The sequence below is a fragment of the Drosophila bipectinata genome, chromosome 2R (assembly GCF_030179905.1).
Source record: "Drosophila bipectinata strain 14024-0381.07 chromosome 2R, DbipHiC1v2, whole genome shotgun sequence".
In the NCBI taxonomy this organism is placed as follows: domain Eukaryota; kingdom Metazoa; phylum Arthropoda; class Insecta; order Diptera; family Drosophilidae; genus Drosophila; species Drosophila bipectinata.
This window is the reverse complement of record NC_091737.1, coordinates 4,834,155-4,848,551: the sequence shown is the minus strand read 5'-3', so window position 1 is coordinate 4,848,551 and position 14,397 is coordinate 4,834,155. Positions and strand designations below refer to the sequence as shown.

Sequence of the window (14,397 nt, the reverse complement as noted above, 5' to 3'; positions counted from 1 at the left end):
CGGTCACGGGGAAACTACCCTCTAGGATCGACAGCACTCGAAAATGACTTCTATGTAAACGATTGTTTGATAAGTGCTGATTCAGTCGCAGAAGCAGTGCAAATCCAAAGGAAACAGTGCAAATCCAAAATATTACTTCCACACGGCTTGAAACTTCAAAAATGGTTCTTCAACAATACAGCCACGTGAAATTAAGTGAGATACTGGACCAATACACTGTCAAAACCTTTGGGCTCATATGGATGCCCAACAAAGACCAATTTTGTGGAAGAACAGAGAAAAGCAAAGCTCTTATTTTAACAAAACCAGTGGTCTGCTCTGAGATATCACACATCTTTGACCTGATAGGATTATTTGCGCTAGTTTTAGTAAAAACAAAAATCTTCAGGCAACGCCTGTGGGAATTTAATATAGCTTGGGACGACGAACTCCCGTTAGTTCTCCAGTCAGAATGGAAAAACTATCGCTCTGAGCTTCAAGCATTGAACAAATTTAACATCTTAATTAATGGCAAGGTTCCAGCCCCACAGGAACTACACATCTGTTTGTGGCGAATAGGATAGCCAAGATTCAAGAAGTAACGGAGCAGTCTTAATGGCGCCATATACCATCCACTAACAACGGAGTTGATGTTTTGTCCAGAGGAACTACCGCCAGTAATCTAACACATAATAATATTTGGTTCTATGGTCCTCTTTTCTTGCATGGATCTAAGGAGAACTGGATTAACATGCCAACCATGTTTTGGATCAGTTAGGAGAAGAATGACGCATTCGGGGGAGAAATATACAATTGCCGGCACAGCAACTCGTTCCACAAAGAGCAACGGACTGCATATGTGCTCTGATTCTGGTACAAAATCAGCCGAGCGCCAACAAAATCTCTATGCCTATGCGAATTGATCCTACGACGCACAATTATCCTGCGTACAATTCAGCAGATTGAATTTAACAATGCAATGCAGAATGCAAACAGTTAAAACGATACAAAACCGTAGATAAAAAGAATTCTCTTGCATCGTTGGCCCCCATCTTCGGACCATATGGCTTAATCCGTGTAGGAGGCTGATAAGAGAATTTTAATCTATCTTATGATGCAAAACATCCTGTATTGCTCTCCTACAATGACACGATCGTGATCATGAGAGAACTACATGAAAACAACTTGCACTGTAATGCACAAGCCTTACGCGCCATAGATCGTCAACTATCGTCAATGACAAAACCAATGAACCAAATCAAATCGTCCATTCTTCAACACTGGAATAGACTATTGCGGTCCTATTATGGATTCATTATAAGATTCAAGGCGAACGATCGGACAAGACTTACATCGCAGATTTTTGTTTTTCGCAACAAAGGCTCTTTATTTAGAGTTGGTGAGTGATCTTACCACAGATGCCTTTCTAGCCGTTCTCCGCCACTTCCTGCAACGTCAAGAAAAATGTCACACGATCTATTGCGATAATGCTACGAATTTTATTGGGGCCAACAAAAAATAAATCGAGTTAGAAAGCGCCGTCTTTTCCAGGGATGCTAAGGAAAGCATAGTCCAGCACTGCAAACAAAGGCAAATCGACTTTTAATTCATCATTTGGTGATGCGCCATCATTTGGTGATCTATGGGAAGCTGCAAAATGGCTTCTAGTACCATTGCTTCCATGCCTTCTTAACATTTTAAGTAATGGTAATCGAATCAACACAGCACGTTGAAGTAAAGACAATTCTCAACTCGCGCCCTATCACTCCCATGCCGTCAGACCCCGCTGACAAATCAGCATTAACGACATTCCTTAATTGGCAAGCCATTGACGGTTCCTCCTGATGCCAAACCCACCCTGTGGGAAAATTCTCTATTAAATCGATGGGAACTGGTTTCAACACTGAAGCATGCTGAAGCAGTGGGCATGTGAGTACCTACAAGATCTGCACAATGATCTAAAATGGAAGCATGCGTTTCAAAATAACAAGGAGGGCTTGCTAGTCCTCTTAAGGGAAGAAAATATGCTTGTGATGAGTTGGCCTATGGGACGAGTCATAAAAACGTAACTGGGACCCTATGTTTCGTCCGGGTTGTCGACATAAAAAATTCATCTGGAATTTTCAAGAGACCAGTGACGCAGTTAGCATCCTCATTTCCAGATGAAATCAACAACAAGCGCTAATTGGACGTCACCCGTAAGCCTGAACAGTAGGAGGAGCCCCCTGAACAATGCAAAAGGGGAAGGCTGTCACCATTACACATAATCTTAGAACTTATATTGCTGTTTACACTAGCCATGGCACAGCCTTTAAAAGTGACTGAGTTCAGCAACAAACCTGGAATATTCTACGAAAGTATTAAAAGACGAGAATGGTAGTTTTAGAGTGGATAATGATAGTATTCTACGACGTGGATCAATATTGGAAGGACATGATCTCTCGGATGGCTTGACTGAACTGCATCGTGCGGATCCACGTTAGACCATTATAGCTATCTGTACGCTTGATTCAGGAATCCAAATGCATCACTTCCGAAAACGACGATAACTGTTAATAATAATTGGAACTGTGCCCAATAAATTGTTTGGCGTACTTAATTCCACGTACGTAGAAGATATGGTTAAAACTATTGCAAAGGTAACAAGGAATTCCTCCTCCAGCTGCCAAAACCAATTCTCAATTGTTGACTCTACCATTAACGTGGTGAAAAAAGGAAGCATAGCTACGACCAATCGCCTAAGATCGTTGAAACAACAGATGACCATTATGATGCATCAACGAGGAAAGTATCAGGGTGCCCAGCTGGAGCAATCATTTGTGATCCCCACATCTCAAATGAGTCTACTTGCAAATGGATTACTGCGAATGAGATGAGATGAGATGGATGAGATAACCAACGCGATAACTGATGTTCGCCATAAAAGCATCAGTCCAATTTGGTATCACCTATGCAACAACGACCAAATCCGGGATCATTTTCCCCCCGGTAAGATCTTGCCAGTTGCCACTACTGACGTTCTTCATTCTGTATCAACTAATGTCAGCACAAGGAAGCAAAAAAGACACTCACGTTATCTTTCAAACCATGACTTCACCGCGGGCAACCCCAAAGGCTATCACCCCACGCTTGAGGTTTTAATTGAAACCATTTCTGGTATCGAGTATCATAGAAATTTTAAGATATCTACTTGCTCGGTCAAATTTTACCCCGCTTAACGCTGAATGTTAAAGAAATTATATTCGCCGCTGCCCGAGACAATTTACTTAGGATCCTAAGCAGTTATAAACACGTATCTTTTCCACCCCTGCTCACGTTTGAAAATTTATCTGCGACCTCTAATTAGGCCATTACCGATCTATTCGCAGAATTTTTTTAAACAAATTACTCTCCGCCTAAATTGACAGATCAGCTTTACGCATACAACATTCAATCAGCTAGTCTTATTTTCTATCCATTTTTCTCCGAGAATAGCTTATTATCTGATTTTCTAAAGGTCGAACCCATTTATTCGCCAGGCCCCGATAGAATACCAGGCTGTGTGGTAAAATTCAACTTATAGACTTTTCAACTTATCTTTAGAAACCTCATAACTCCCCCACATAAAAAAGAGGAAAAGTCCGATGCTGCCAACTACAGAGGCATCTCTAAATTGTCGGCAATTCCAAAGGTTTTTCAAAAATTAATTACTCCTCATTTGCAAAACCTTTGCTCCTCGATCATCTCCCCATGTCAACATGGCTTCATTAAGCGTCGCTTTCATAACTAAAATCTTATTAATTTCTTTGGTCCGTCCGATACTGGAGTACGGTTCATGTGTCTGGAGTCCCCAAAATGGAGAACATCAGGACCGCATAGAATCCGTACAAAAGAACTTCTTAACTTTTTCACTTAGACGTCTTAACTGGGATGCAAATCTTCACCTTCCATCTTATAATAGTGGACTCTTACTAATAAACTTACCTAGCTCAACAAATCGTAGGACAATTCTCGGTGTAGCTTTTCTGCATAACCTAATTCATGGGGATGTAGATAGCCAGCATTTACTAACACGCTTACATTTTAACATTCCCCATTCCTAGGGACTAGAAACTTTAATCCTCTATTCCTCAGCTGTTGTAGTTCGACATATGCACAACACGACCTTTTTAGGGTCTTATGTTCGAACTCCAAAGGTCTCTACTCTATAACATCTCTCTCCTGTCCTTCAAATTTAAAGTATAGAATTTTAAGTTCCCTTACTAACTCCTCCTAGCTTAATACATTAATACATTAATATTAACTAATTATTCGTTTCTCGAGTGCCCCTCGGTTTGCCCCCCCCCCCCCCCTTAGAGACCCAGACCTCTAAGCTTTACGATGAATACAGGAATGCTAGCTGATACTCTACGGTGCTGAAATTGATATACCCTTGTAGTTAAAACTGGATATATAGCGCTAAAATCGGATATATTTGGACGTTCCTTATGAGAATTTCATAATAATTTATTAATTACAATTAATTACAATAAAATATATAAAAAAAAGTCCCAAGCTTCCATCTTCCAAAATACCAAAGTTTGTTTATCTACCAAATACCATTTCCTATCGTTCAGTTATATGGCAGCTATAGCATAAAGTCGGCCGATTCTTATGAAATTAAGTTAGTTAAGGATGTAGTCTCATGTTCCGGCCTACTTTTTAGAGGTTATTTCAAGAAATTTTTTTTGTAATAAAAAATAATGCGATCGTTTCAATTTTCACATATGTTTTTATAGGCATTATAAACTATTTGAAAATATTTTGTTTAATTTATTCTTGTGTAGTTTAATACATTTTATAGCATGCCAAAGTATGCATTTAAAAAAAAAAGGTAGGTCCCTGGCGCAGGTGATTTCGACTGCTAGAGTCATCCGAAACAAAAAATTAGAAGAGAATATTGTTTTGTAAGCTTATGGCTCTGTCCCGTACTAGAATGAAATATTTTCATCAATAAACAAAAAAATGGCGAACACTCAAAAAAAAAAATTTGTTTTAATTTAAAAAATTTGTCTTAAATTAATGATAAAAAAAAAACTAATCATTAAAAATAAATGATTCTAGTACGGGACAGAGGTGTTACTTTTTAGAACAACATATCCAAATTTCAGCTAGATCGGTACCATAGAATTTTGTGAATCACCTGCGCCGCACACAAAAATGTCGTTCCGAGAAAAACGCGTTTAAAGTTTAGACGCTACCGAGAAACTCATACTTTTCGGTGTAGGCGCGCTCTCGATTATGGGCTGTATCTCTGTCATTATTTGATATTTTTATTTGAAACTTTAACAGTACATTCTTAATAAACAATACTATCGAAATATGTGAAAAAAAAATCGATTTTTTCAACCTTACACATGAGACTACATCCTTAAATCAACTGACTTAAAATAGAATCTATTCTAAGTTCCAGCTTTCTATCTTCAAAAACACGAAAGTTGGGTCATTTCAGATCGTTCAGTTATTTTGCAGCTATAGGATATAGTCGGCCGATCCTTATGAAATTTGGCACATCGTATTATTAACTGGAAGCGTGTATCAACTTCGGCTCCGCGCGAAGTTAGCTTTCCTTTCCTATTTTCTCAATTATTTTTTATTTACTTTCTTTTGCGTTAAAAATTACCTCTTTAGTGTTTTTACTAATAATTTAATAAAAATAAAATGACTTGTCTTTTAAAATGCTTTGTTTAAATTTATTTAAACATTTCTTAAGGGGTTATATACCTTTTTTATTTTAAAAAAATCTAACATTTTTTTATTGCTTTATCTTAAAGAACAATTCCTTGAGAACATTTTCCCAAATTTTCATAGAGATTGGAGCAGTAGAAAAAAAGTTACATCGCTCCTAACCGCGCGCCTCATTGCGGCCTTGAACTGAACTTGAAACTTTAAACGCGAATATCTCGAAATGGTGTTTCTTGAAAAATGACTTTGCGGTGACAATGATTGACGGAAAACTACTGAACCGATTTACTTCAAATTTTTTTTTAAATGTTCGTAATGAAATTCTCTTGTGCTTGAACGATCGACTTTTCACGCGCAAACTTTTTTTTCGGCGAAATAAATTTTTTAGTAAAATTTCTAGAGACCAAAACGTTCATTTTTAGCATAAAACGCTGCCATATCCAAACAAAAACAAAAAATTTAAAAATCGATCGTTCAAGCACAAGATATTACTCTAAACTAATGAAATTTTTTTACTTTTATGATTTAAGTTGACCTGTTTGACCTGGGGAACTGTCACCGCAAGGCTCTAAAAAAAAAAGGCCTCTAAGAAAAACAGCCACCCCTTAAAAACTAATCAATATTTTTTCACCAAATTTTGTAAAAACATTCTTAATAAAGTGTACTATCAAAATATTAAAACATCCGTGTAATTAAATAATTGCTACATACCTAAAAAAAATTCAAACTTTCCTCTTTTTCTTCGAAAAAGAAGGTATATAACCCCTTAAATTAAATTAATTATTTTGTAAAGACTTATGAACAACAATTATGTGCCAAGGGAAGTGTAGTATTAAAACAATACACTTAATTTTAGGCCATGTATTCCAATCAGCTTTATCAACATATATATGATTGACATATGAACGCATGTATATATTCGTTAAAGGCTAAATGACTTCTTTTTGCCGCTCCAACTTAACGATAAGACTTAAAATTTCGTTTCAATTTAATTTCATTTAACGCATGTTAAAATTTTTGTATTTTCAGTCTCATATTTTCAGCATTTGTAGCTGTACTTAACGTGGTTGAATACTTTTTACAAAAAATGTCCGAGTGTGAGGCCGATTTACTTCATCTAGGCCGTAAGTAAATGTTTCTGAATTGATTACAACTTATATTCATTTAGAATACACAAAAATAATTATATATTCATTGAATTCAGTGCAATATAAACGGGTAAATAAATGTTTTTTCTAGCATTAAACAAAAACAGATTTTTGACTGCGGTATGTTTGTATTATATTGGCTTAGGCTATAGGAAGCTATTATACAAAGAATTGAGCATGTCAACACCCCCTATTTTTAGATAGATATATGTTTCAATTTTACTTTCCAACTTTCATCCGACTTCCCTTACATCAGGAAAGATTTTAGCCGTTTGGTGGACCGGTGCCCAGCGCGCGGGTCAGCGTGTTCAAAATGCACAAACGCAATTCTCTCGAAACCATGTTTTTCGAGTTGGTAAAAGTTCTACTGGTCTCAAAAATCGAGCATAAAATTTTATACACATGTCCCTCAAAAAATGTGCATCCTGGTACCTGAGTTGGCTATGGATATTGGAAATCGTTTATTTAATAGAATTATAAGTGACGAAAAACAGAATAAACTTGATTGTTTTTCAAAGTCTCATAAATTCTTCACTTTTTCCTTCATTCTGATAGGACATTAAGATATTACAGGACGTTAATTAAGATTATCCTGCTCGTCTTTTGCCTTTCAGCTTCTACGACTTCCACAATGATGACGAGTTGCCGACGAAATATGGCTACTATTGGGTTCCCCTTCTCCCCCCTTCACTTTGATCGCCCCCAAAAAGCTTTATGAAACTGTACTTTAAACTGAAACTGTACAACTGGCTGAAATTTTATTCTCATACCTTTTATAATTTCCATGAAAAAAATTCACCCAACAAGCTAGAAACCCCCTTATAGCTAGATCATATCAACCAAAATTAGTATTATGGCCAATTTTTAACTTAGTGACTTTTGTACACACAATATTTATTTGATATATTTGAAAATTTGATCAGTATTGAACAAAAAACACGTACGTTTTTTTTCGCTACTCCTTCTGGCTATTTTACCTATCAAACAAGTTGACGTAAAAAAAAGCAAAGTTACTTTAGAAATGCAAATTTCTCAAGTAGTGCAGAACGAGACTGGTATAAATTTAGAATTAAATAAGCTACAATCAGAATTCAGCCTCAAAGGCTTTTTAAGCCTTTTTTGAAGCCTTTTTTTGAAGGGATATAGCCTTTTAGGATATTTACAGAAACTCATCAGCATGTTGCTTGCCTTTTAAATTATTATAAACTTTTCTAGCTACAGCTCTTAAACAAATGAATAACTACGCTTTCCTACGAGAAAACATGTTCTAACCAAATTTCTGGGAACATTTTTCTCAGTGAAAGCATTTTTTTTTAAGTTTGGGCTGTCAAGTAAGGCATAATCAGAGCCAGTGAGTGATTCTTTCAGTGTACCGGCAGCGTTACGACACAATTTCGAAAATTATGCCTTACTTGACCGCCCAAAACTTAAAAAAAAATGCCTATAAACACGTACCGTGGAAAAAAAGAGTTTTTCCACCACTGGTATACACACATTCAATATGTAAAAAATGTATGAAATTAATGAGCATTAAAAACTTTCATTTTTTTTTGAATAAATTAATTTTTATAACTTTTTAATTTAACTTATTGCCGTTATTATGAAATATGTTAATAAGTAAAGGCACTTCAAAAACAAGAAATGAAAGCTAACTTCGGGCGGAGCCGAAGTTGATATACCCTTGCAGTTAAAACCGGATATATATCGCAAACATCGGATATATTTGGCCGATCCTTATGAGAATATCATTATAAAACCAATTAATTACAATAAAACAGTTGGGGGCAAAACTAACACATGTTTAAAATTTGAGTGTGTGCGTAGCAGAGAAAAACAATGAGAGCAGAGAATTCACTGAGCGAAAAAAACGTATTATTCTATTTTATTATTCGTTAATTCAAAAGTTGGAATGGGCACTAAGATTTAGTATTTTATTTTAAAACAAGGAAGGATAGCTTTGCACCCTTGCAGTTAAAACCTAAAAAAAAGTCCCAAGCTCCTATCTTCAAAAATACGAAAGTTGATATTCCTACCAAAAACCATTTCCGATCGTTCAGTTATATGGCAGCTATAGTATATAGTCGGCCGATTCTAATGAAATTTTGTAGGTTGGATTAACTGACCAAAAATAGAATATGTACTAAGTTTCAGCTTTCTATCTTCAAAAACACAAAAGTTGGGTCATTTCCGATCGTTCAAAAATTACAAAATTTTGCATGTCGTATTATTTTGACGTATTATTTTTTCAAGCTTTCATGTAAATTTTGAACTCTCTAACTCTAAAAACACCGAAGTTATACCATTTCCGATCAATCAGTTATATGGCAGCTATAGGATATAGTCAACCTATCCCGGTCGTTCCGACTTATATACTGCGTGCAAATTTTTTTTCAACAACCCTTATTTGGAGCGCTCCCTAGTGATCTTGGCCATGTCAGATAGTGATCCCATTCGTGGAACTGACACTTCACCGTGGCGGAGGACCGAGTCTCGCTCGGGTTGAGATGGTGTTTGGGGTAGGTACCCTCATGGAAAGTGGGAAGGTACATAATATAGTGTGCGAATAGAAAATCTGTGAGGCTAGTTTTTAGAGGCGACAGCAAAAGCGTAGAATATTTAATAATAATAGTCTCGGGCTGCTTGCTGGTGTCTGCGACTGTTTATTTACTGTTTGTTACAAGGAGAAGTCTTTTAGAAGGGGTTTAGTTTTACGGGGTTCTGGGGCACGGCCAGCAAGACTTATATTCAGAATATCCAGACATTTGAAAATAGAGCCCTCCGTATCGCCACTGGGGCCCTCGTCTACCACGACAACCAGACAATCCACGTGGTGCTCTGCTTCCCATGGGTCAAGGAGGAGATCAAGAGAAGCAGCAGCAAGTACATTCAGTGGCTACACCGCAGAGAAACCACCCCAACGAGTTGGCGACCACTCTCCTGGACAACAGCGAATTAAAGGGGTATCAGCCAATCGGCCAATAGTACGCTGCGCAGAACTCACCCGCTGGACCTCATCCGGAATAACTCTTAGACATTCTTATTTTTCCACCTCTAACTTAAGTTACACATAAGCAAAGTTTTCTTTCACAATATTTAATGGTTGTCCCTGTTAGACAGTTTAAAATAAAATCCGCCCCTGTCATAATCACAAAAAAAGAAAAATTTCTTTTTCCCTCCACTAGTTCAGCTTAAAACTAAAAGTTTTCCAACTTTGTTTCGGTTAAACAAAATCAAACAAGATATTCAAAACTCATATCTTCCACCCAACCTTAAAAAATTTTGTTGAATAATTTTATATACTTGAAAAACAGAAGCTGAAGCAATATAGTAGGAAAGAAGAATAAAGATTCTTCTTACGTTGAAAATGTAACCATTGAACGTTGAAAATGTAACCCCACTTAGGCATATTTTTGAGAGGCGTATGAATGATTACAAGGATAGAATTGTAAGCGTGCAAGAAAATTAGTTGCCTGTTTACATAAAACGCAATAAGGATGATCAGCCTTGGGGTGGGATATATAAAATAGTTTGAGGTAGATTGGTTGAAGGCTCTGAGCTGACTACTTGGAGGGATTGTATAAAATTTTTTTGTATGAGTTTTTTTCTAGTATTTTTTTTCTGTATGAGAAGGATCAGCAACAGGATCAGGATCAGCATCCATTGCCTTTTGAAGTGGGTGTGACTGAGCCCCTACTAGTGAGTAAGCTGGAGTGGGCATTTTTCAGGCTTCGCTTTAGACAGTCCCCGGTTTTTACTGGAGAAGTGTGCAAAAATGTATGAAAATCCATACAGGATTATTTATATGAATGATATGATAAGAATGTGAATGATGAGGTTTCCCCCAGTATATGGAATTGTGCAAGAGTGACTGTTCTTCTGAAGCTACCCGACAGGTTTCGAAGTAATCCTCTATCTCTTATAGAACGCGTGATCAGCTACGTGAGTGATCACAATCCCAATGAGATTAGTGGGACTCAAGCTGTGGTCACTGTGGTTCATGGGTGGCGCATTGGGAGTGTGAATTGGGCCCTTTATGGGCACTATGTAAGAGAAGCGGCGTCGCAAGGCTCGATTAGCACTTTAAATCTCTTGAGCGTGGATGAGCGAGTTGTTTGTGAGACTAGGTGGGTGACGAGTGTCTGTTGACGACGCTTAGAGATTTTTGCAGGAGCCCGTCTAGGGTCAGAGTTATTCGGAGATTGAACAAAAGTGAGTTGCGGGACGTAGTTTTTTGGAGGAGATATTTCTCGGGTCAAAGTCATGTGTTCGGTGCAAGTTGTGGCCAACTTCGCCACGTTTTGCGGAATGAGTAGGATCTTGGCAGAAGGGCTGTTTGTGATATCGTCTGTGTAGAAAATGGAATTGTTATATGATAGGAACCTGAAGAGCATAGGTCTATATAGGAGTATAACCTTGAGGGGAATGAAAGGTTTTGTTGAAAAAGTGTGTTCTGTTGGATTGGCAAGTTCGATGGGATACTAGTGTAAAAGGGCGGACTACATACGACATCATATCCAAGGCCTCGCTTGTTATCAATGCGTGACAGTTCAGAATGCTGGTGTGGCTCTCGAGAGGGGACTTTGATGCATGTTCGGTGTGAGTGTCTTCTTTTTAGGGATGGAATTTAGGGATGAATTTTATGGTGTTTTGATGATGGATGATAATTTATTCCCAGCAGCTATGCCCTTTTTAATCCGATGCCACCGTCTCGTAACTGTTATGAGCAGAGGCTGTAATTATTTATGGTCCTTGCTTTCCGTCATTAGGAGCTAAGTGGCTTACCCAAACGCGGGTGCAGCCCCTATGGTCAACGTATAGATGCTTTATACATCCGGGTGCTATGATACCACAGATCAGAAGCAAAATGGTTCCAAAGGATTGACGCATAGTTTCACATTTCAAGCCAAAGGGAGCCGTGAGATAAAGGTTTCATAACCTTGTATTCTACGAATATTGGGAACTTAAACTTAGAAATGAAAGCTAGCTTCGGGCGGAGCCGAATTTGATATACCCTTGCAGTTAAAACCGGATATATATTGCAAACATCGGATATATTTGGCCGATATTTTTATACCCCTCTGCAAGGGTATAAAAATATCTTGTGAAACCAATTGGAACTTGCGAGTAAATCACTACTACTGAATAGCGCGGTCAGCGCGAAGATTAAGTTCACTCCACTGTAATAACTGACAATATCTTTTGTTTGGTTTTTTAACTTCATCAAAAAGTACCTTACGTATTATACTAGTGATGCAATATAATGAAAGAATACTGCAATCACTTTCTTTCTTATTTCTCTATTTTTGGCATCTTTTTGGGATTCTGCCCCAGTTTGGAGCTCATAGAAGCCTTTGTCCTTCCGCATATTATAACTGACCAACCATCTCAACCCTTCTCTATTTGAGAAGGAAATACCCAATGAGTGTGCATTAGCAGATCCCCAGTTCGATAAACCTGGGAGAATTTATCTACTCATAGGATTCGAACCCTATTATTCGTTATTCCTTCCGATTCAACGAAAACTGGGACGAATTGTCGCAGGCAGAATAAAGGCCAGAACTCAATCGGCCGTGTCCTGTGGAGCAACGCTGACTCTAGAAACTGACCCATTGATTGAAAGGTTTCGGGAATTGGATAACCTGGACAATCAAACGAAATATCGATCTCCGACAGAAAAACATTGTGAGAAATACTCTGTAGAAAACCTGAAAAGAGCAGCCGACAGAAGTCTTATTGTAAAGCTGCCTTTTGCCAAACACCCTTCAGCCCTAGGAGAGTCAAAAGACATTGCTATCAAAAGGTTTCTCACTCTTGAGCGACGCTCGACTGGTAACGTTCGGAAAGGTGATTCTGATTTCATGGAAGAGTACTAAGCGTTGGGACATATAATACTGGTGCCGTCAAGCCATATACCCAAATATCAATATTTTATTCGTGATCACTGGGTCTTGAAGCCTGACAGCAGTAGCACAAAACGGCGAGTAGTATTTAATGCGTCGTGCAAAACGTCAAGAGGGAAATCCTTGAATGACATGTTACAAACGGGTCCTACAGTTCAGAGCAAATGGATATACTGCTACGGTTCCGAACCCATAAGTATGTATTTACGGCACATAAGTATGGAAAAAGAGTAAAAAGAGTAAGAAAAGTATGGATTACCGTCAAGTATGGATAAACCCGGATGACCAATTTAATCAACTCATAGTTTGGCGAAACGATCTAGCGGAAGACCTCATATACTACCAACATGAAACAGTAAACACGAACGGCACAAAGACAGCCCCATTCCTGGCGACAAAATGCCTTAATCATCTAGGTCGATCCGGTCACGGGGAAACTACCCTCTAGGATCGACAGCACTCGAAAATGACTTCTATGTAAACGATTGTTTGATAAGTGCTGATTCAGTCGCAGAAGCAGTGCAAATCCAAAATATTACTTCCACACGGCTTGAAACTTCAAAAATGGTTCTTCAACAATACAGCCACGTGAAATTAAGTGAGATACTGGACCAATACACTGTCAAAACCTTTGGGCTCATATGGATGCCCAACAAAGACCAATTTTGTGGAAGAACAGAGAAAAGCAAAGCTCTTATTTTAACAAAACCAGTGGTCTGCTCTGAGATATCACACATCTTTGACCTGATAGGATTATTTGCGCTAGTTTTAGTAAAAACAAAAATCTTCAGGCAACGCCTGTGGGAATTTAATATAGCTTGGGACGACGAACTCCCGTTAGTTCTCCAGTCAGAATGGAAAAACTATCGCTCTGAGCTTCAAGCATTGAACAAATTTAACATCTTAATTAATGGCAAGGTTCCAGCCCCACAGGAACTACACATCTGTTTGTGGCGAATAGGATAGCCAAGATTCAAGAAGTAACGGAGCAGTCTTAATGGCGCCATATACCATCCACTAACAACGGAGTTGATGTTTTGTCCAGAGGAACTACCGCCAGTAATCTAACACATAATAATAATTGGTTCTATGGTCCTCTTTTCTTGCATGGATCTAAGGAGAACTGGATTAACATGCCAACCATGTTTTGGATCAGTTAGGAGAAGAAGGACGCATTCGGGGGAGAAATATACAATTGCCGGCACAGCAACTCGTTCCACAAAGAGCAACGGACTGCATATGTGCTCTGATTCTGGTACAAAATCAGCCGAGCGCCAACAAAATCTCTATGCCTATGCGAATTGATCCTACGACGCACAATTATCCTGCGTAAAATTCAGCAGATTGAATTTAACAATGCAATGCAGAATGCAAACAGTTAAAACGATACAAAACCGTAGATAAAAAGAATTCTCTTGCATCGTTGGCCCCATCTTCGGACCATATGGCTTAATCCGTGTAGAAGGCTGATAAGAGAATTTTAATCTATCTTATGATGCAAAACATCCTGTATTGCTCTCCTACAATGACACGATCGTGATCATGAGAGAACTACATGAAAACAACTTGCACTGTAATGCACAAGCCTTACGCGCCATAGATCGTCAACTATCGTCAATGACAAAACCAATGAACCAAATAAAATCGTTCATTCTTCAACACTGGAA

General features: G+C 38.1%; 1 protein-coding gene across 14 annotated transcripts in view; it reads left to right on the top strand.

Annotated features, from left to right (window-relative positions):
- LOC108124158 (transcriptional regulator ATRX homolog) overlaps positions 1-14,397 on the top strand; it is a 289,518-nt gene that overhangs the window by 180,382 nt on the left and 94,739 nt on the right. For 13 of the 14 annotated variants that reach the window (XM_070278796.1, XM_070278795.1, XM_070278802.1 and 10 more), the window contains one exon: positions 6,712-6,806. The exons of the other annotated variant lie outside the window; for it this stretch is intronic. In XM_070278796.1, coding sequence (XP_070134897.1) covers positions 6,712-6,806 — 95 coding nt within the window. The remainder of the gene's footprint in view (positions 1-6,711; positions 6,807-14,397) is intronic. 14 annotated transcript variants of the gene reach the window in all.